We start from the raw sequence: 21,938 nt of genomic DNA on the forward strand, positions 1-21,938 counted from the left end.
ACAAAGGCCGAATGTTTTTTCTGATATGTACATGCTAATTCACAATGGGGGTGGGGGCTAGAGAAGAATAGAGGTACTTTAAGTAGAGGGGAGTGAAAAGAGGAGAGTGGTAAGAAGGATAGTAGAATGAACCCAACATTATTACCCTATGTACATATATAACTATACAACTGGTGGGTCTTCATTATATGTGATGTATCAAAGTGCATTCTACTGTCATGTATAATTGATTAAAACAAATTTAAAAATTAAAAAAAAAAAGTATGCTGTGAAAGCAAAGTTCAGAGAGCACCAATTTTCTTAGGGGACCAGAAAGCCTTCATGGAAGAGATGTTTTCTAGAGGAAGAAGACTGAAGATTCTTCAGCTAAGGAGAAAAAAAAGGGTGGGGGGGGGGGGCGTTGGTATTTTCCCACAGTATTTAAAATGCCCATGGGATGAGGAGGTGGTTAATGAAGTCAAGGTTTTATGTAAGACCAGATGTGAAATGACTTTGGAAGCCAAAATAAAGTGTTTGAGTTTTTATATATATAGGTAAAAATGAGTCAGTAGAGGTGTTAGAAGCCAGGCATTGGATACATGATCAGGTTTGGAGTGGGGTGAGTGTGAATTTACTCTCTTTGTCAATTTTACTTTTTCTTACTTTTTTTTATTATCAGAAAATATTTATCTTTGAATGATACTGTATAGATAAATGATAAGGAAAATAAAAAGCATCTGCAGTTTTGTCTTCTGAGGGATAAACACATTTTGATGGCTAACAAAAGGTACTGTTTTCAAGAATTGGAATAAGTATAAATATATCCATTATGTGTGTATTGCATTTTTAACTATGCTTTTCAAATAATCACATTATTCATGTCATTTTGTAATCTGACAATATAGTACAAATGTCTTCCCAGTAAATTCAGAACATTTTTATTTTTTTTAGTATCATAACTGCTGTTAAGGTGATAGTCTTTGCATTTATATTTTTTACATATTTACATATTTAGGATGAATTCACAGAAATAGAATCAATGGATTTTGGAGTTTCCATATTTTTAACTAAAATGATCCCATTTTCTATTTCCTTTTGCATCCTTATTAACATTTATGGGCATGTATATTCCTCCAATGTCTGTGGTATTTGGTGTTATTATCATTAAATCCTTGACTATTTCAAGATCTCATTGTAATTTTATTTTGTATATTTTGATTACTCCTGAGGCTAAATGTTTTTATATTTCTCATTCATTTGTTTTAAATCTTTGAGGAGTTTATTTATCGCTTCCTTTTTATTTCAGTATTCTTTCCTTTTCTAGCTGCAAGAATGTTTTTTAAATTAGGGGAGTAAACTTTCAGAGGCAATATATATTTCAAGTGTTCTTCCAAGTTTCATTCTTCTTTATGATGTTAAGCACAACATTTAATTTTTAGGTAGTAAAATCCATCAAAGTGTTTTTAAATTAGTGATTCAGTTTAGAATGACAAAAATTTTGATGAGTGATATGACAAAATACTTTGAGCAATCGTCCTCACATCATTTCTTGGAAATCAGTCTTTCCTTATGAAAAAGGAAGGTGACCTTTATCACATTTTAAATGACTAAAGTCAGTATAGCCGAATGGGTAAATCCATTGGATTTAGTATCTAAGAAAATCAGTTTTCACCACTTTGATCTCTTCAATTCTTAGCTTTCCTTAAGGGGAAAGATGAAAACAGTGCTAGATTATTGTCTTAAATAAGATAATGCAATTAAAGTATTTGCTCAATGTTTGGTTCACAATAATCAATAGATGACAGCATTGCTATTTTTATGTGAGGGTGTGGCTCTGGGTTGTTTATTACTTTCATAAAGTAGTATAATCCATTTTTGCAAGCATGTCATAGTTTTTGTTGTCGCTGCTGTTTTTTTTTTTTTTTTTCCTCAGCTGTTGTTCATTAACATACACGCAGACTATGGCAACAGGCCAGGAGGTGGGTTTAACAGTGAATAAAATGGAAGGTGGATGGTGGAGTCTGTTTTGAGTGATGTTTGAGGGCAGTGCCAGAGCAGGAGAACACAGGTGGGAATGCAAGAGACTGAGGGGCTGGAGAAGTAAGCAAGGGTCAAGGCCAGAGTTAAGTGAACTGGAATTGATTAAACTGAAACTACTGACCCATGCCCTCAGGCCTTTACTGTTGTTGGCAATGTCCTGACCCAGGCCCGTGTTGGGAGTTCTCTGAATGTACATTTTCTGCAGGAATTGAACTGAGCACACAAAGGAGAGAAAGCTATCATGCTCTCACAGAAAGTTCTAGGAGCCTTAACTCCTGTATTCCTCCACTGGCCCTTGCCTGGATGGAGCCACATGATGAGTATGTTAGTGAGCTTCTCATCACTATGACCAAAATACCCAAAAAGAACGACTTAGAGGAGGGAAAGTTTACTTTGGCTTACAATTTCAGAGGTCTTAGTCCATGGTCAACTAACTCCATTGTTCTGGGTCCCAGATGAGACGGAGTGATGTGACACAAGGGCATGGTGGAACAATGGGGCTCTGCTCATGATGCTGGGAAGGAGTGGTTGGGGGTAGGGAAGATGAACCTTTCCAGGGCATGGCCCCAGTGACTCACCTGCCTCTCCACCATATTGCCGAAGAGTTACACAGTAGTCCTTTCAAAGTAGGATAGATGGATTAGGTGATAGCTCTCATAATCCAATGTTTTTAACTCTGAATGTTCTTACATGACACAGGAGCCTTTGGGGGACACCTTATATCCAAATCATAACAATGAGCTCCCTAAAGTCTGGGCTAAACTATATGCTATAATTTGAATATGACTTGTTCCCTCTAAAACTCACTAGAAATGTAATTCCCATTATGAGACATTAAGTGGAGATACCAGGTGGGACCTTTAAGAGGTGATTAGAGTTCTGCGCTCATGAAGAGACTCATTAATTCACATAATTAATAGGTTAGTAGGTTGATGGATTATGGATTATTAATGGATTACTAAAAACTAGTTTCATTAGGGCACTTGTTTATTCTCCCTTGTTTCTTATGTGATACCCTCTGCTACTTGGGGACCCCACCAACCAAAAAAGCCATCACTCGATCTGGCTACTCCACCCTAGACCAGAACCATGAGCCAAATAAACCATCTCTTCATTATAACTTACTCAGTCTGTGGTATTTTGTTACTAACAACAGAAAGTGGACCAATACCTTATGAAGAAGAGCTAAAACTGACATGAGTCACAGTAGTGTTAATCTTCTTGGGTGTCTCAGCCCACCGCAGATATTGCTGGCCTAGTGGATGATTGGAGTGAGGATATGGGACAGAAGCTAGATGAGGGGCTCAGGTCTGTCACAGCACAGGCACTGCACAAAAGGTGTTGGTGAAGGCAAATCCAGGGCATCTCCCCATCAGCACAACATCCACATCTTACTTCTTGAAAAAGCCCCAGGCCTTGCCAAAATTCAAGATAGAATTCACCCAGAGGGCCACACCTGCATCCCAGGTCTCCTGGATTTGGTCCTTACACATCACAGGGAAGGTGCTGTGGTACAAGTAGGCCTGGTGAGCTGACTGGTGATTCCATATCATGGCAATGATGGGGGCATATGGGTGGTATTTGACTACCTAGTAAGTGAACCTGCCAAACTTGGTGACGATGATCAGAACCCCACTGCATCACTTGAAGGAAGTCTCCATGGTGGTGTCATCTGTGGGATTGCTAGTAATGGGCACCACAAGGTAGAGCTTCTCAATCAAAAGTGGGGGCCTCTATATCCTTCCCTACCCCACATCTGTATCCTGCCCTATCCCAAAATTCAGATCCTGGATAGTCTTTTCTGAGCATGTTAAAACAAATTTAAACACAACAAGAAATAACAGGGCTTTATTAAAACTGTTTCAGATCCTAGCCAAAATAAAAGATCAGTCCTAGGGCCCATTCCCTAAGCCACTAGCGGCATGACCAAATAGCACTTGGAAAAAATCTTCAATGGATCTTAGAAGTGAGTATAATATAACAAAACCTTGAGGAAAAGAAAGCATAAACTACTTACACTGAACTTACCTTGGCTGTGGATGTGAAGGCAGGACAACGTGAAGTGGGCACAGTGTTGAGATAGGAGAATAACCTACCAGGAGAAGTGCTTGGTGCTTGTTGGTTGGTTAGTTTTGCAAGCAGAACACAGTGAGTCTTGATGGCTAGTTTTCAACATGCATGAAAGGAAGGTGGAACAGGGATTTTTGGTTTGTTTGTTTCTTTGTTGGTTTAGCCTGAAACTATCAGTTAAAATAAACCCCTCTTATCTTTTTTCTCTCCTCCATCCTCTGCCCCATTTCTAAATTTAGGAAATCTCAGTATTCTTCACAGCAGGCAGAAACATAGGAGACCTGGGAAGGCTCACACCCTTCTTACTGCCCAAGAAGCCACCATTCTCCACCTTGTCACCAGGAAGATAGCACTTTTCTCCATCTTACTAGAAATAGGTCCCTCATCCAAATAGATCTTGCTGTCCACTTCTTGTCCAGCCACAGAATGTTCTGGTCATACTTTTCCATGTAGGCATTATCCAGAGTGATCTTGAGAGCAGCTCACTTCAGATCCATTTTCATGATGTCAATGCCCTTAATGAGCTCAGTTGGGATTTCAGGTCCTTTAGTGTCCAAAGCCACAGCAATTGGTTGATGGAGAATGGGGTCAAAAAACAAAGCTCTCTGTGGATGAGCACACATTCGTGATCAACTCTGCATGGCACTCATAAGTCCAAGGGACTAGTCAGACAACCCACATTCATTCCAGACTTAATCATTTCCTTTCATCCCCACTGTTTGGGAAGCTGGGATGATGGTACAATGATGCCAGTGTTCTGGACCGTGAGTCAACATCCAGGCAGCACATGTGCTCCATGAACATGTGAGCTGTAAGCATGTGCAGCCGCTGGGTCTGAATGGAGGCAGCCCAGCTTCATTATGAGTCTTCTGAGGTTTTCTGGCATGGTCCAGCTCTGCCTTCACTGCAAATACAGCTAGGAAGCTCCGGAGCCCTCACTCCTATACCCATAGTTTTAATTGTCTTGTAGTTTTAAGTTCTTTAAAATATCTAATAGAAGATTTTTATTCAATCACTTGAAAATATTTGTTGAGTGCCTTCTACATGCCTGAAATGGCTAGTATCTACAGGTATGTGATTGAGCAACTTGGTACCTAATCAATTAAGCCTACAATCATCTTAACATTTATCAAGAACATTTAAAAACATCCTTTGCTTTTCACTTGGTTTTGAAGACACTTTGCTCTAATAGCAACATATGTTTAGCATCTTTCATTGAGTCTAGTTTACATTTACTGATGGCTAGTTTCATTCATTTTTTATGTTTAGTTTATTAATTTCAGTCTCAAGAGGGAATTTTTCCATATACTTAGGACAATATTCTTGAGTATACCTTATAAGATTGGAATCCTGTCCTTTGGTTGGATATATAAGATAGTAATTTAAAAACACTTGAGTTATATCACTTTATGTGTAATACAAAGCAAATGTGTTTGCTGATAGATTTCTGAAAAGAGGAAATTATATCCCATCTGATTCAAATGTATGATATATCAAGGTCATTGTGCTGTCATGTGTAACTAATTAAAACAAATAAAAAATTAAAAAAAACCTCGTTTTATGTATTGCAATCCCTTTACTCTCTAAAATCTCCAAAATCTGTCATAATTGCCCTCCTAGGTGCTGATACCAGGAACATCAATGGGAGTAAGGAAGTGCCCTAACCAGAGGACATGAATAAATTACTTCCATGTTAATTAGTTTATTTCCCTTTTTAATTTTTATAATTCTTTATAAAGAACTGATTACCCATCTGCTACTATGTTCTGTCCTACAGTCACTTATTACCTCTTTCATTGCCTTTATCCTTATGGTTTCTTTTAAAAAAATTTTTATATTGTATATAGTACTTAATTTTCCTTAAGAAATCAAGCTTAGGGACATATGTGGATTCCTATGAGGATGGCATTCTAGGCAGAAAAAAATGGGAAGTGCAAAGACCTTAAGTCAGAGCTTGACTGATTGAAGTGGATAAGGAGAAGAAAGGAGGAGAAAAGCCAGGAGAAAGATCACTGAGGACCTTTAAAGCACATTAATCAGACATTTTTTGGTGTGTATTTTTATAACACTATATAAAACCTAGAAAATATGAAAAAAAAAGGTCTGGATTCTCCCTCCTGTTGTGCAGTCTTATCTGTCTCCAATCTGTCTTTGCTTAATGTCAGACACCAGAAAAACAACATGTTGCTTTGAAAGAAGTTTTTCTTGAATCATAAAGCGATGGAAATGTATTTAAATTTTTTTAAAAAATTATGTGTTTTATTCATTTTCATAGGACAATAAACCCAATACAAAGAGTTTAAGGAGGAAAGGTAAGTAATTGTCTTTTCTAACTCTAAAATTCAGATTTTGGCTTCTACTACAGTTTAATTGGGAACTAAACAATTTCACTTGGACCCTCTCTTTCTGTTCATCCATCATGCTGCTCTAATATTAGATTTTATGCCTTCCCTCTGTGGAGATGGCTGCCCTTACTACAGACTTAGATTGCCTCTCAATCAAATCCAATGGGAGAAGACCAAGGGACTCTGGGAAGTCTCAGCCTCTTACTAATTCTAATCATGTCACAAAGAAATTTCTGGGATTATTTATCAATGACAATAGCTAAAAATGTAATATACTTATTTCCAGCATGAATTATATGCCTCCATCCAGTGTAGGTCACTGAAGGACTCTCCAAGTGGTACTGGAAGTAGAATAAATTGATAACGGATAACAAACAACTCAGGAAATATCCATTCATTTGGCTACCCCATCTTCCTACCCTTATACCTTTCAAAAGTGTCGCTGTCTACATTATATACATGTGTCATGTTCCACAGAAACATACCTTTTCACCTCTCTGAAAGAAATAGCATACAAGGTCTTACTCATTTTCTGTACCCAAGAAAAGGGATGTAGCTCAGTGGTAGAACACTTGCCCAGCATGTACAAGGCCTTGGGTTCAATCCCCAACACAAAACAAAAACATAAACCTTTTTTATTCACAACTCTAAATCAAAGATATCTGTTAAATGTACAGTCCTCTCAATCACACTTATGTCTAATTCCTCTGGGCCCACAGAACAAATACTACATAGCACAATTAATCAATCCTCAAATCTCATTCAATGCATATTTTTTTCCTAAGCTGTCATTTGGGGAAGACAAGATAAAATTGTTGCTAGTACACAAACAACTGCCATATTTTATATGACAGGTAGAAAAAAAAAACTTGACTTAGAAGTAAAATATATTTCAGAGAATATTTCGTTTTTATTGATAAGAAAATGGTTAAAGGCAGATTAGTAGACCACTTTTTCCTTGGTGGGGATAAGAGAGGGCATGAATGACTTCTGGCATATCTCCTTGTATACAGGGATTCTCTACCTGCAAAGTGCTATAGTGGAATATTTTGGATCAATTGTTCTTGTTGTAAGGAAACTTTAAAATCTGGACTTTGCCTATACCTGTTCTTTGTTTCTATCCTTTGAATTATTAGTCAAGGTTGATGTCAGGTAATATCTATGGTTTAGGTGGTACTGCTTCGACCCTTTAGTCTATTAAGTTAACACAGTTGTTTTTCATGATCATATCTGTTATACATCCTATAATGTTTATAAGTGCACTTCTTTTAACTCCAGGTTCTGGAGTCTGAGAAGTATTTCAAGATTTGAGCTATCTTAACATCTTTTTTTTACGATTTTGGATTTCTCTAGCAGTACAATTTATTCAAACTCTCGACATAGTTTTTATCTATTTCCATTTACTTTATCTCAGAAAGTAGTATCCAGAAGGGATATAACTGAGAATCAGAGTATTTATAACTAGAAATCACTCTTAGATTTTTTGTCTTCTAGAAATTGGTCATATAGTGCCATAAAGCCTGCATAGCTTTCTCAGACAGAGCCAGACCATGAAGAATAGAATAATTTAACTTCAAATGCACATACATTGATGCACTACTACAAGGATTGAGAACTATCAGGGGAAGAAGATATCATCAACTGGATAAAAAGTGCCAGTGACTGATCCCAAAGAAAGAAAAATGTAAGAGCTGCCTAATGAAAAATTAAATATAACTTTTAAGGAAGCAAAGCAATCTTCAAGAAATGACAGAGAACAAATACAGTGAATTGAGAAAAACAGTAGTTGACCAGAAAGAGAAATTGAATAGAGTCAAATGATAATGATGATAAATTAGAAAAAAATTGGAGTTGAAAAATATATTCAATGAAATAAAAGACTCAATAGAGAGTGTCAACAACAGGACTGGTCAAGCAGAAAAAAGAATTTATGATCTTGAAAAGAATTGATGATCTTGAAGACTGAGGGGAAAAAGAATGAAAAGAAATTATGAAAACTTACAGGAATGAAAAGAAATTATGAAAACTTACAGGATTTATGGAACAGTATGAAAAGAGCAAATGTTTGAGTCATAGAAGTTTAAAAAGAAGAGAAAGAAATAGTAGCAGAAAATCTTCCAAGCCTGGAGAAATGTTAAATATGCAAATACAGGAAGGTCAAATCAAAAGTTTCTAATCATATTCAGTCCAGTTAAGACTATACCTAAAGACTATATCACCAGATATATTATAATCAAGAGGAACCAAGCTACTCTTTCAACACTTTTAGAATTTTCCTCAGCTAAATATTTAATTTGGTCACTAGTAAGTTGTTCCTATTTAAAAACACTAGAACATTAGGACACTAATATAATTCAGTCTTTTTTTTTTTGGCCACAGTGTAACAAGCCATCTTTTATCCATTGTCAAATAACATGTTCCTAATTTCTGAGACCTTACCAGAATGGTCTTTACTCTCCATATTTCTACCAAAATTCTGCACTTAGGATGTAGGCTTTCTCTCCAGCTCTCCACTGTTCTTCCTAAAAACCCTCTCCAAAATCACCCTTAGCATCCATTTTTCTTTCTACCTTACACTTCAGAACTCTTCCAGCCCCTACTTATTACTTATTTCCCAAGTTGCTTCTACATTTTTAGGTATTTGCAATAACAGTATTCCACTTTTTGATCTCAATTTCTATCTTAGTCAGCTCAGGTTAATAAAGCAAAATACCACAGATTGGGTGTCTTAAGCAACAGACTTTTATTGCTCACAGTTCTGGTACAGTTCTGGTGACAGGAAAGTCCATGATCGAGATGCTGGCAGATTTAGTTCCTGGTAAAGGCCTTCTTGTAGTTTACTGATGTTTGCTCTCTAACTTTGGCCTTATACTGTAGAGAAAAGGGGGATGCTCTGGTCTTACTGTTTTTAAAAATATCACTATTTCCATCATGAGGGTTCCACCCTCGATATTTCATATAATCCTAGTTTTTTCCCAAAGACTCTACCATCAAATGCCACCACACTTAGGTTGAGGGTTTCAATATATAAATTTGGGGGAGGGAAACAAATATTGGGTCCATAACAGATGGTAAGGAAGACAAAAAAATAATGATCCCATTATATAAAACCGCAGAAAATGTAAATGAATGTAAAATGTAGTTAATGCCCACAGAAAAAGAAAGATCAGTGATTTGAGGAAGAGTGTGGTAAGATGGAGGGATTCTAAAGAGCAAGAGGAGTTTTTTGGGGGGATGGATAATAGATACATTTGATGCAAAAATTTCAACAATTGTTTTATAGATTTAGGTATGTTATGATTTAATATTTTAAACAAAATCAGGTCATTTTATTCAAATGATATCTCAAGGTATTTTAAAAATTAATATTTTGTTGTACATTATTTTAAGTCTATATTATTTGCTACTTATTTATTTACTAAAAATCTAAGATAGAATTCTTTTATTGTTTTTTTCATTTCCTTAAGAATACATTTTATAATTGTTAAAACAATTTGAAGTTTTCATATACCCAGAAAAAAAAGCACGTCTTGAATGAATTTCCAAAACCAATAAATTTACTTTTCTAACATTATCTAGATCAAGAAATGAAACAATACCAGAACATTGACTGCCCCCACGTCATTCCTTTTCCCAATAAATATCCCACCCATTTCTATTCCTAAGGTAATAATTATCTTGACTTGTAATCTTTTGTTAGATGTATTCCTTGGTATTTGGTTTTATTTTAAATGGCATTTAAACTCCATTTTCTAGTATTTCATTGATAATATACAAAAATTTTTTTTGTATTTTTATTAGTCTACTTTTTTGATGCTGTCTCTCTGTCTACAGGATTTTATAATCTAAACAAAGCTAAAATGTGAGAGATTTTACTCTATCATTTTAGCCAAGTCCACCAATCTCCCATGTCATTGCAGAACTTGGCATGTATCTAATTGAAGCAGCAGCCCTGTGTTTGGTTTCTTCTAGTTTTCTTTTTTGTTTGTTTGTTTTAATTTTTATTTTTTGGTATTAGGGATTTGTTGTTGTTATTTTAGTACTGGGGATTGAATGCAGGGGCATTTAACCAAAGAGACACATCCCAGCCCTTTTTTATTTTCAGACAGGATCTCACTAAATTGCTGAGGATCACAACTGATCCTCCTGTCTCAGCCTCCCAAGTTGCTGGGATTAAAGGCGTGCTCCATGGTGCCGGCTTGTTCTAGTTTTCAACACACAATTCTATTTCCATGTGATTAGATAGTTTCTCTTTCCCAGAGTTGATTCCCTATGTAATGAGTTAGTGAAGATTTCATTCCACATCCAGAATTTACAAATGCTCCAAGGGAAGAAAGTACTTGGATATACCTCTTCTAGGAAGGACTCAAACGTCAGTTGGCTTTTGATTTTTGTGATTCTTATTATCATACTTTCATTCACAGCTCTCCAAGATATTTGCAAATATGCCTTTAAACTTATCTTTTAAAATTTTTTGTTCCTGTTTTAAAATAGTCGCTGCACTGGTCACAGCAGTGAGTATGTTGGCCTGCCAGCACCTACTACATCTCACTTTGAAGTACAAGTCTTGATCCATTCTTTTTGACTTCTAATGTTGATGCTTTATGGTCAAAGAAATTAGTACTCCTGTGAATTTGCTAAAGTTTTCTTTGTGGCTGATACATAGTTTATTTCTGTAAATATTCCATAAGTATTAGGAAAGAATACATCTTTTGTGTCAAATGTGGAATTCTGTACATTTATGGTTCAAACGTATTTAATAATGACTTAACTATGTTTTAGTCTTTAGTATATCAGCTTGTGGCTTTTTTTTTTCTCCTCTTCTTGATCCATTAATTTTCTAGAGTTTGGTTAAAATATCTAAACATTTTCTGGTTTATCTATTTCCTTGTAGTATTATTTATCACTATTTTATTTTTAGGTTGTATTAGTAGATGGCATGCATGTTTAGATGGGCATAATTTTCTTGTTCTATTATCCCACCAGTACACATCATTTTTTCATTTATCCCTTAAATTTCATTCTTCATATATTAAAATTGCTGCCCTAGCTTGCTTTAGGTTTATATTTTTCTGGTATACTTTGTGGTCACACTTTTTATTAACTTCTGTATACTTTTCAAGTGTGTTTTATAGACATATTGTTGGACCTTGCATTTATAATTATATTAATCAGTTTAAATATAATATAAATATAATCATCTCCAAGAAGTTTTAACCCACTTAGGTTCTTTGTGATTGCTGCTGTATTAGCAATTGTCTAACATCTACTGTAGTATTGTTTTGCCTCTCTCCCTACTAGTGAGGCCACCAAATAGTCTTCTTCTAATGGTTGAAAAGCTATATTCTTTGATATTTTTGGTAGTATTTTTCAACCTAAGCCACATAATCATGTTTATTTACTCTAATGATGTGTTTAACTTAGTATGTTTTGAATGGATACATTATTAGCAAGCTTTCCGATCCCTTTTGTCTTTCTCTCCCTTAATCCCCCTTTCTGCTTTATGTTGTATATATTTTCTGTTTCTTTCCTTCTTTCTTAGACTTGTTGTTCACTGGCTATAGGTCTGAGGGAGGAAGGAGGGAACAGATGACTGTGGATGCGATCAGTAGACCATTGGATTCATGGTTTTAGGGCTTGGAGAAAATTGGGGCTAAACATTTGGAATATATATAGCTGCCACTATTATTCTGTGAAGAGAAAGAAGGGGAGGGAGGGAAAAAGGTGAGAGAAAACATTAGCAGTAGGCAGGAAAAAGAAGCCAGCATATAAAAAGTTTAGATTCACAGACAGATGGTCATAAAGAGATCACATATTATATATGTACATGCCAGGAATTTACAGATATCTGTATTGGATATAATAAATACATATAATAAATATATTATTATATATAATGACTCTGCTGATGGTCGAGTTACTGTGATTCCACTCTCAAAGGTAAGTTACCAGGCCTATCAGGGTCCATTCAAAACAAGACTGGTCAGAAGTGGTCTTGTTACAGTTAGAAAACTTTTTAAGCCTGATTCTTTATTTAGAAATAAAGAATGGCAGAGAAACTCCCTATCATTAAAATAGTTCCCACTCTCCAGCCTGCAACTGTCCAAAATAAAGTTTACTTGAAATAGTCTATGAAATGGCTAATAAGATCTAACTATCACTCATACTTCAGCATGGATTCATTTAATGTCTACTTTCTCATTCTGAAACTAAAGTCACAAAGAGGGCAGGAATAAATAAGTTCTGATTAATAAAATCTTTTAGAAAGGGCAAACTAGGATCATTTTTGAAGGCTAGTTTACTCTAAGCAGAATGATGGCAACAGATTCTTTTACAATATAAATGCTATTTATGGGAAATGTTTGCTTTGACAGCCTGATAAATGCTATTGATGAAAAAAGTTGGGTTCCAAAGAATGCGAATTTGTCTGAAATCCAATCATAGGTTACTTGAATATTTTCTTATGTAATCTCCCTGATGGCAGTGAAGAGCAGAAGAGCAAGGTAGCAACATTTCAAGTATCTTAGTTCTCATTTATTCACTTAAACTTAATCCCACATTTATTTTAGGCTACCTATGTACAAGCAATGGATCTTTAAATCTCTTTTTGGGATCATGACCATCCCTGGTATCTTGGTGTTTTTGATATTTCCTTTTAGCACTGATCAATTCAAAAGTATCAAATGTGAACATTTAAGCCATGTGTTTATACTAGTAATTAGGTACCAGGAGCTGTTCTAAGTTTCCTGAATATATTAATGTATAAATTATATAAATCCCTTTACTAACTTTATAAGGGAAGTGTTTTTCCAAACTTGCAGATGAGGAAGTTGAGTGTATACATGTTAAACAACTTCCCCCAAATTGTGATAGCAGAATTTGAACCCGTGCAGACAAAGAACTTAAACTTGTATAAAATTCCAAGTTTAACTGTTTCATTTTCTTGATTGCTTTGTCCCCTTTGATTGAGAATGTACTATGGAAGAAACTAATTTCATGTGGTTTTCTCATATCATTGGTAATAAATTAATATCAACTCTTCTTTCTTCATCAGGGCAAAAACCTCTATACACAATATTCTATTTTTTTTTTTCAAAACTGAAATGCAAGTCAGATTAAGGTTTTAAAAAGTACCAATTTAATACTTAATATTTAGAAATAAGGTACACAGAGACACAATAGTAATACAAAATACATACAATTTTAAACTGCATTCATTTGAACCCTTAGCATGGATGGCTGACAGCTTCCCAGACATATAATTTTGGACCATGTTATCAGATTTTTGGGTGTGTGTGTGTTTATTTAAAATACATATATTCATGCAATTAGATTTTTTAAAAAAATAAATATGACAATATATGGATTTCTGAAGTATAAATTGACATACAAATCTATATATTTTCTTAATATTTTCATTAAAGAAGCATTCTATAACATGAAACAGTTCAATTTAGATGTAATGAAAAGGCATGAGGTTTTATTAGAATTGTGTAACTCACATACTTACAGAACAGTAAACACAAAATTGTAAAACAAAATTACATCATTATTTTTCTCCACATCATCAACTTCAGAAAACTACTTCACTGGAATAATTACAAAATTCCCAATTCCAAATGTTAATAAGGAAACTTATAGAAGAGCAATTTGGGAAACTGAATTTTACCTTCTGAGAATTAGTGGAGTAACACAGTATTGCTCCTGGGGATTGTCAAAGCTTTGCTAGAACTCCTGGGGTGTAGATTATTTTATAAAATAGTAGAACTAAAACTCCATCCACTTACCAGCACACGAGCTTGTGATAAGCTTTCCCTTCCAAACAAATGTCCACAACTCTGAATCACAGGTTAGTGAACTGGTCTTAAATGTCCTCACCCTCAACTCTTCAAAAAGGTAGCTCTAGAGTAAGAAGAATCCATTACGTTTTCTCACCTGAATAGTTTGAATTTTTATTTTGAATTTATATGTAAGAAACAATAATCTTACACATAAGCAAGTATGATAAAATTTAAGATTTAATTTTCAAAGAAAACAAGTTATTTATTTATCAGAACATATTCCTTAGTGTTAACTAAATTAAAAAGTTAACACAGGAGAGGCAAAAAGATTTTCCTGAACTAATTAAGAACAGTAGTCCTTAACTCTAACTACAAATTAGAACCAAATGGAGTTTTGAAAAAAACTGAAGCATGACTCCATCACAAGGGGTGGGGTCCATATTGAAACCAGATTTGGAATAATTAATAATTATTAATTACTCAGGATGGATTTTGTTTAAATAATTTAAAATTCAAATACATGAGTATTTCCTGTGTGACAGACACTTGCTCTGAATGCTAATATAATTGTTTTGCTGTCACAAAAGACTTCCTTTTATTTTCCTGAAATGTCCTCCACTTAAAATTATCATTGAAGACATCACCTCAGAAACATTCTCAAGATAGAATGGACAGAATGTAATAACTTAATTTCATTTTTCAAGTCATACTACATGAGGTATTCTCTACCTTCTATTTGAAGTCACAAAATCGTAATCTATGAACTGAAATAAGATATTGCTTTAATGTTTAATAGAATCTCCTGGGTCAAGAATTAATACCCACTGGCATCCATGCTTGCTTTAAATTGCCTAGAAAAATCTATGCCAGATCCTCTGGGAACCTAATAAGACTGGGTTTTTAATGCAGATTATGTTTCTTGTGACCTATTTATAAAACATTTCTTAAAAACATTACAGGAATATGGTTTTAGAGACATATATAATTAGAAATTAGTTTTCTCAAAGGAACTAAAAAGTATAGTTTTTGAAATACTACATAATTAGAAATTAGTTACTATCCCAGAATGACAGCTTTCTTGAGCTTTAACATTTCAAATTATAACTTACTTTATAAAACTCATTTAAAATGTATTTTAACTAAAAAAAAGATTAGATTTCAATTAATAAATTTAACTTTTAATTTGTACCTACTTTCAATGTAACACATTTTTCAGGTTTCAATTTGCTAAAACCAAGGTGATAAATTTATTAATCATTTAGTAGGATAATTTTGTAATTGACAACTGGCCCAAATGATGCAATTTTGGTTAAATCATAATAAATGCTCATATATGCAAATGCACTAGAAAACAAATTGCTTTGTTTTGAAAACAATTTGTTTTCCATATTGGATAGAATTAAGACAGCTTAAAACATTTTTATGAAACTCAGTAGTTAAAATAAATATTTAATAATATATATACCACAAGATATCAAGAATTTAGTGCTTAAAAATAAACTTTGTCACATTGTTTTCAGTTAAAAAAGAACTGAATTTAGTGGCTTAAAGTAAGAATAATCAAGGTGTCACTTTGAAAACAGAAAATTAAACTCAATAAAACTAGAGAGCTAACAATAAGATGAAACAGAAGTCTACTATTACTCAGGAGTCTAAAGTTAAGAATTATCAGAGCTTCTCGATATGATTAATGTTAAGAAACATAACAGTTTGGGGATTAAAAGCTGAAGAACAGTCATGATTTAGTGGTTCATGTTTTGACTGTCAATGTGGAAAAAAAAATACAGTATATGTGAGCACCATTAGAAGAGAGAGAGAGTGTGTGTGTGTGTGTATAACTTCAGCTGCTTCAAAACTGCATTGTATAATGAAGAACAAGTATGAAATTAAGAAAAACTATTCTTAAACTAACATGTCATAATTCATCTAAAATGTTTTACCCAGCATTCTTTCTAAAAGTCAACCAAATAATACAACATAAAGACCCAGTGTTCTTTTGTAGTGCAAAAATCTCTCGATTTAAAAGAATTATTGAAGAAAAAAAAAATGTGTTCAAAAAATGTTTTTAACCCAATGCCAGTTTTCAACAGGTAAAGGAAAAATGGAGTGGCTAATAAATGGGAATTCATAGAATGAACCAGCACTTGTTGGATTTATCCTCAAAGAATCATAATCAAACTATTTTTAAGTCAGAGTTGTAAAGATTATTCTGCCAGAAAAATTTTCCTTCTATAATCAAAGTCACAAATTGATCAGCTGTAATTTGAAATTTTTGCTTTGTTAACCAAAACTAAAAACTTCTGCCATATCATATATGACACATATCTTGGGGTAAGACAGGTCTTTAATGAAAAATCTTATTTTGATCCAATGTAGAGGCAGCCCATGATAGACTGTTACATATTCTTGATATTTTTCAAAGCTCCCAGTACAATCAATCACATGATATAGATTGAAGTTTTTGATACCAATGTCACATTATAAAGAATAATGCTATTCTCCATTTAAAATACGTTCAATTTCTTCTAGTCTTTTTAAAGCAGCAACTCTCTTCTTCTCAATTTCTTTGATGTCTTTTGTTGTTTTTTGGGGGGTCTCTTTGTCTGCATTTTTTGCTAATTGTTTTTTGGATTTAGATTCAATTGTTTTCATTATCTGTGTTGGTCTGGATTCACTTCTGATTTCTTTTATATTTTCAGCTGGAAGTTTGTCTCCTTCTTCACCTGAAGTCTTATCAGCTGGGAATACTGGCTGTTCTACAAAACCAGATGAGGAAATTTTATCCCTGACTATACTCAAATGGCGTTGAATATATTCTTCATGTGGTGCTAATGCCAATGTTTCAACCAAGCATTTTTCAGCTTTTAATAAATCCTTCTCTTCAAAATAAACAACACAAAGATTGTGTTTTCCTTGCACATTGCTTGGATCCATCTCCAAAATCTTTTCAAAACATTTTTTTGCTCCAAGTATATCTTTCTTTTGATTCATCAGAATGTCTCCTTTTAAAATGAGACCCTTGATATGATCAGGGTAGTATCTCAGTAACTCTTCTAAAATTGGCAAAGCCTTTAATTCTTTTGCAGTCTGAGAATACAGGAGAGCCAGATTAAACAAAGCACTTCTGAAATCGGCTTGTAATTTTATAGCTTTCTTCATCCAAATCTCTGCCTCAGTGTCCTTTTTGTCATCCATGGCAAGCATTCCCAAATTGAAATAGCCATTAGCATCTTGTGGCTCTTCATTTACGTAGTTTAAAAGTCTTTTTCTAGCTTCAGGTCTGAGTTTAACTTCACCTAGGAATCATTTTTTTTTTTTTAAAGATAATAAAATATTATTATCAAATGAATTGCATCTAAGGAACACAGTCATTTTCAAATATTTAATTAGATTACAAAAAGATAGCACCAAAGCAACTAATTTCTATACCTTAAATAAAAAACTAAAAGCAAAAAATCTCTCTTTATTGGAAAGATAAATATGTTTGAAACACTGACATAATTAAATGGTAGATCATTTCCTTTCCTTTAAAGTAGTAAGAGTGCTTCAGAAGCCAAAAGGGAAAAAAATCGTTTCAAAGTTAAGAATCTACAAGGAAATATCAAAGGAAGAATAGAGAATTAAGAGGACAAAGGTGTATGATTTCCCAAAAAAGACATCAATCTTGATTTTGTTAAATTATGACTTTATATTCTGAACAAGTTACTTAACATCTCTGAGTTAACTTACTGAATTTTACAAGAATTACTATGACATATATGTAAAAATGCCCAGCAAAAAGTAACTTATTGTTAAAAATGTTTCAGAATTATTAACTCAGTTTTCTGGCATATTATTTCAAAATTTTTAGGAAACTTCAAGGGCAAAAATAGACCATTATCTATTAGGCTTTAAAATTAGGATCTGAAAAACAAATACTTACTGAGATAATTTCTATTGCAAATAAGATTTTTTTCAGTTCTACAACTATACACTTTAGGGTGCAATCTTATATTGTATAATGAGCAGCCTTCATGATCATTATTTTACAAACCATTAGTTTTACTAAAAATTATACATTTTTGAACACCAACCATAAACTCTGTTCTTTTAATTCACAACATGATGAATATGGAAAATTTGAAAATAAATCACTAGACTTCAGTTACTAATGTAGCTCTATGAAGCTGGGAGGAGCTTCATTTATAACTTAGTAAATAGAAGATCGGTCAAAGTGAGCATATTAAAAATATTATAATTTTATGATTCTTTCCTTTTTGTAAATGTTTTAAGAAAAACATTTAAGAAATAAACAGCAATTACAAATAAAAAGATCTTTCCAACATAAAGTTTAAAGAGATTATAATCATATATTCTGCCTTGAGAGGGACAACTAACATTTCTATACAACATACGGTAAAAAGATAGAAAATTATTGTGATTAATAATTTAGTTTTGCAGGATTGTAGGAAATTACAATAATACCTCAAAAAATTAGTAAAACTAGATATAAAAAATACAAGTATTTTATCTTGTAAATCAAAGTAAACTCTAATGTTATTTATATGTTAAAGAGGTTATATTATGCTTACATGAATAAATTAACAAACACATTAGATATTGTTTAACAGACTGCCTAAAAATTAGTCTTAACACATACTGAAAAATGAATAATTAGTATTCTCATGTCAGTGCATTTTACTTGAAAAAGAGTCTAAAGTAAAACTCAAGCATTTTAAATATTCTTACTATGTCATTTATATACAATTTTGTTATAAACTACCTCTACAAAATGTTTATTATGGGTAATGAAGTTTAAATTAATGTTTTACTGTGTATCAAATTATAATTATAAAAATATTGAGAAAACATACCTGATTCTTGCATTAGTATAGCAGAATTGAATAATGCTAGTTTGTGCTTTGGATTTAGTTCTAAAGCATGATTAAAGTTTCTTAGGGCTTCATTTGGTTCTTTAAGTTCAATATATACAATTGCCAGGTTGTACCAAAGATCTGCATTATTTCTGTCCAATTCTAGTGCTTTAAGATATGCTTCCTTTGCTTTGAGAGGTTTATTCATTTTTAAAAGCAATTCTCCCCTGTGAAAAAAATTAAACATGAGGTTTATGTAAAACATTATATGTCAGTTAGTAGACACCATTTATTACAAGTTTGAAGCCTTTCCACATACAGCTTTCATTACTTCTCTTAACTTAGTCTCTTAAAAGTTCTCTTCAAAAACAAAAATAACATTTTGAAGCTGCTCTCAAGTCTGAACTCCATAGTTCGGCAAATTAGGCTGGATATATTTTCAAATATTATTACAGAAAGAAAACGTATGCTTGACTTTAGGTTAGATGTGGAGAGGCACTCAAAAAAGGGGAACAGAGAAAATCTATTCTTTGAATATATCTTAAAATGAAACAGACTTGACTACATTAGAAAAATGAGTCTAATCAAGTAATAATAATCAAGTGTGGGAGATCAGTATATTTTTCAGATAATGAAGAAAGCATTTGAAAAAGAAAAATAAATGTGATTGTAGAAAAATTACAGTTTTCAAATCTATGATACAAATCTCACTATACAAATGAACAGAGCATTTGAAATTTGTAACTCCTTATATTAACTTACTATCCTTAAAAGTACTCTATAAAATGAACATTAAAAGAAAAAAGGAATTTCAAAAAAGTTGATCTTGTAGGGTAGAAGGGAAATAGTGCCACCTGCAGATAACTAAGAAACACATCTAGAATTGGAGATCAGTTAGAAAATCATTGCATCAATTTTCCAATCTAGTTTCATTTACTGCTAGAGAACTTAAATTTAGTTTTGCTCAAAAATATTTTTACTAATATTTTCACTGAAACTGAATACTGGATAAAATAAATTATATCTCAAAAAGTTAAATTCTGAATGCACTTTTTCTATAGAAACAGTGGTTAGTTTTCCTAGCCTGGCTGCAAAACAGAGTTTAACAGTCATTTTTCCCACACCTACATGAGAAAGTACATAAGACTGACATGTGATGTTAGAAAACTACCAAGGTTTCTTTGTGGTTAAAGAAATCAATAACCAGTCAAATCTCAAAATTTACTTAAGAAAGTTTCTGAGAGTTGAATAACAGAAGGTGCTAACAGAAAATATAAATTCTAGATATTTTAGATGGGAAAAAAAGAAAAAGATTTTGGTGATGATAAGAAAATGAAACAGAAGGAGCTTTTTCTACCCTTTCCTTCATATAAAACTTAAGTTAGCCATTTCAAAACAAGGGATTCCCTTGTCAATTTCAAATTAATTAAATTTGGTTGTCATTCTAAAATAAGCTATAATCTCTCTATGTATTTGGAGTCAAGTAACTAAAAGAAAAACATGCCAAATTTAGTCAAGAGGTACATGCAGATACAGCTTCAATCTTCTACATTGATGGCTCTAAAGTGAACTATGATACCTGCTAATGTAGGCCTGTTTGAAGTCTGGTCTCATACTTATTGCTTGTCGATAAAGTTGATCTGCTTCTTCTAACCGGGACTCATTTGCTCGGATAAGGTTGGCCAGATTGATATAAACATTTAGGTGGTTAGGAGCAATTCTAGCTGCATATTTTTTACCAGGAATAATCTGTTTAGAAGAAAAGGTATTTTCATTATTTGATATTTCAGTACCAAATAAAGATAAAAAGTAAGTTTTCCTAGGGGCTTATTTAAAGTAACACAGAAAACAGTAACATTATGCTGCCAGTTTTACTAATGTATCAAATTAAATATAAAAATGTGAAAGTGAACATGTGTAATATTCACAAAACGTAAAATTTTGTGGCAATAAAGGACAATTTTTCATTCATGCCAGCTAAATGCAACCATTGATAGCTTTTTATTCATATCTACTTTTTCTAAAGTCGGATAAATCAGATATTTTAGAGGCCAAGATTTCTTAAAAAATTGGCATCAGAAAAGGAAAAAACCCAGATCTCCTGCCTCTCAGTCCAACTGTACACTTTGTCAATTTTTTTTTTTGTCAGCAAAACATTTCCTGAGGGCAGTTAATTTTATTTCAGAGTTATACTTAAAACTAACTTGTTTGATAAATACATGTTCTAGTCAGTTGATTATTCAGGTTAAAAAAAGGTCATTACATATAATATAGATGGATCCAATTTTTTAACGAACACAATAAATTATCTGATTAAAAAACCTATAATAAGTATAAATTTAACATATCATTTTAGAATTGAAATAATCCTCAGGATATGTGGTCCAACTTTGTTTTTAGAAAATTTATTAAAGTATCCAATCATTAATATTGCTATTTTAATGAGAAATCTGCAGCACAAATTGTTTTCTGAACAGATCTTTCATCTTTGATACTATATTGTTATATCTGATGAATTTCTGCTTATATCATTCTAACAAGTGATTAAAACAATTTAGCAACAGAGACATTCTATTTTATCACTTATATTCATTTTTTGGATAGGAAAAATGTTGAATTTATTGCTTAAAGTACACAAAATCCTCCTTATATAGACTATAAGACTATAAATAGACTATAAAAATAATTAAACATCAAGTTAGCTAGAAAAGTAAATGTAATCATTTATAACACTTTCTATAGAAATAGAAAATTCTGTAAGACACCTTACTTTTTATATGAACAAACTGAAGAAAAAGATTTCCCATCCAAATAATACTATTCAACATGGACACAGAGGAGACATGACACAATAGATTAAATTATGACAA

The 21,938-nt window shown here is 32.9% G+C and overlaps 1 protein-coding gene and 1 pseudogene across 1 annotated transcript in view; both read right to left on the reverse strand.

Moving 5' to 3' along the window:
• Positions 1 to 4,324: 4,324 nt before the first annotated feature.
• Positions 4,325 to 6,902, reverse strand: LOC114107696 (pyruvate kinase PKM pseudogene; annotated as a pseudogene).
• Positions 6,903 to 13,549: 6,647 nt separating this feature from the next.
• The window catches only part of Tmtc3 (transmembrane O-mannosyltransferase targeting cadherins 3), a 47,902-nt gene continuing 39,513 nt past the window's right edge, over positions 13,550 to 21,938 (reverse strand). Inside the window, exons 12-14 of the mRNA XM_027956154.2 lie at positions 20,648 to 20,817; positions 19,069 to 19,295; positions 13,550 to 17,511 (exon numbers count right to left, since the gene is read on the reverse strand). Of these exons, the coding sequence (XP_027811955.1) occupies positions 16,709 to 17,511; positions 19,069 to 19,295; positions 20,648 to 20,817 (1,200 nt within the window). The 3' untranslated portion in view covers positions 13,550 to 16,708. The remainder of the gene's footprint in view (positions 17,512 to 19,068; positions 19,296 to 20,647; positions 20,818 to 21,938) is intronic.

The sequence above is a fragment of the Marmota flaviventris genome, chromosome 3, assembly GCF_047511675.1.
Source record: "Marmota flaviventris isolate mMarFla1 chromosome 3, mMarFla1.hap1, whole genome shotgun sequence".
In the NCBI taxonomy this organism is placed as follows: Eukaryota; Metazoa; Chordata; class Mammalia; order Rodentia; family Sciuridae; genus Marmota; species Marmota flaviventris.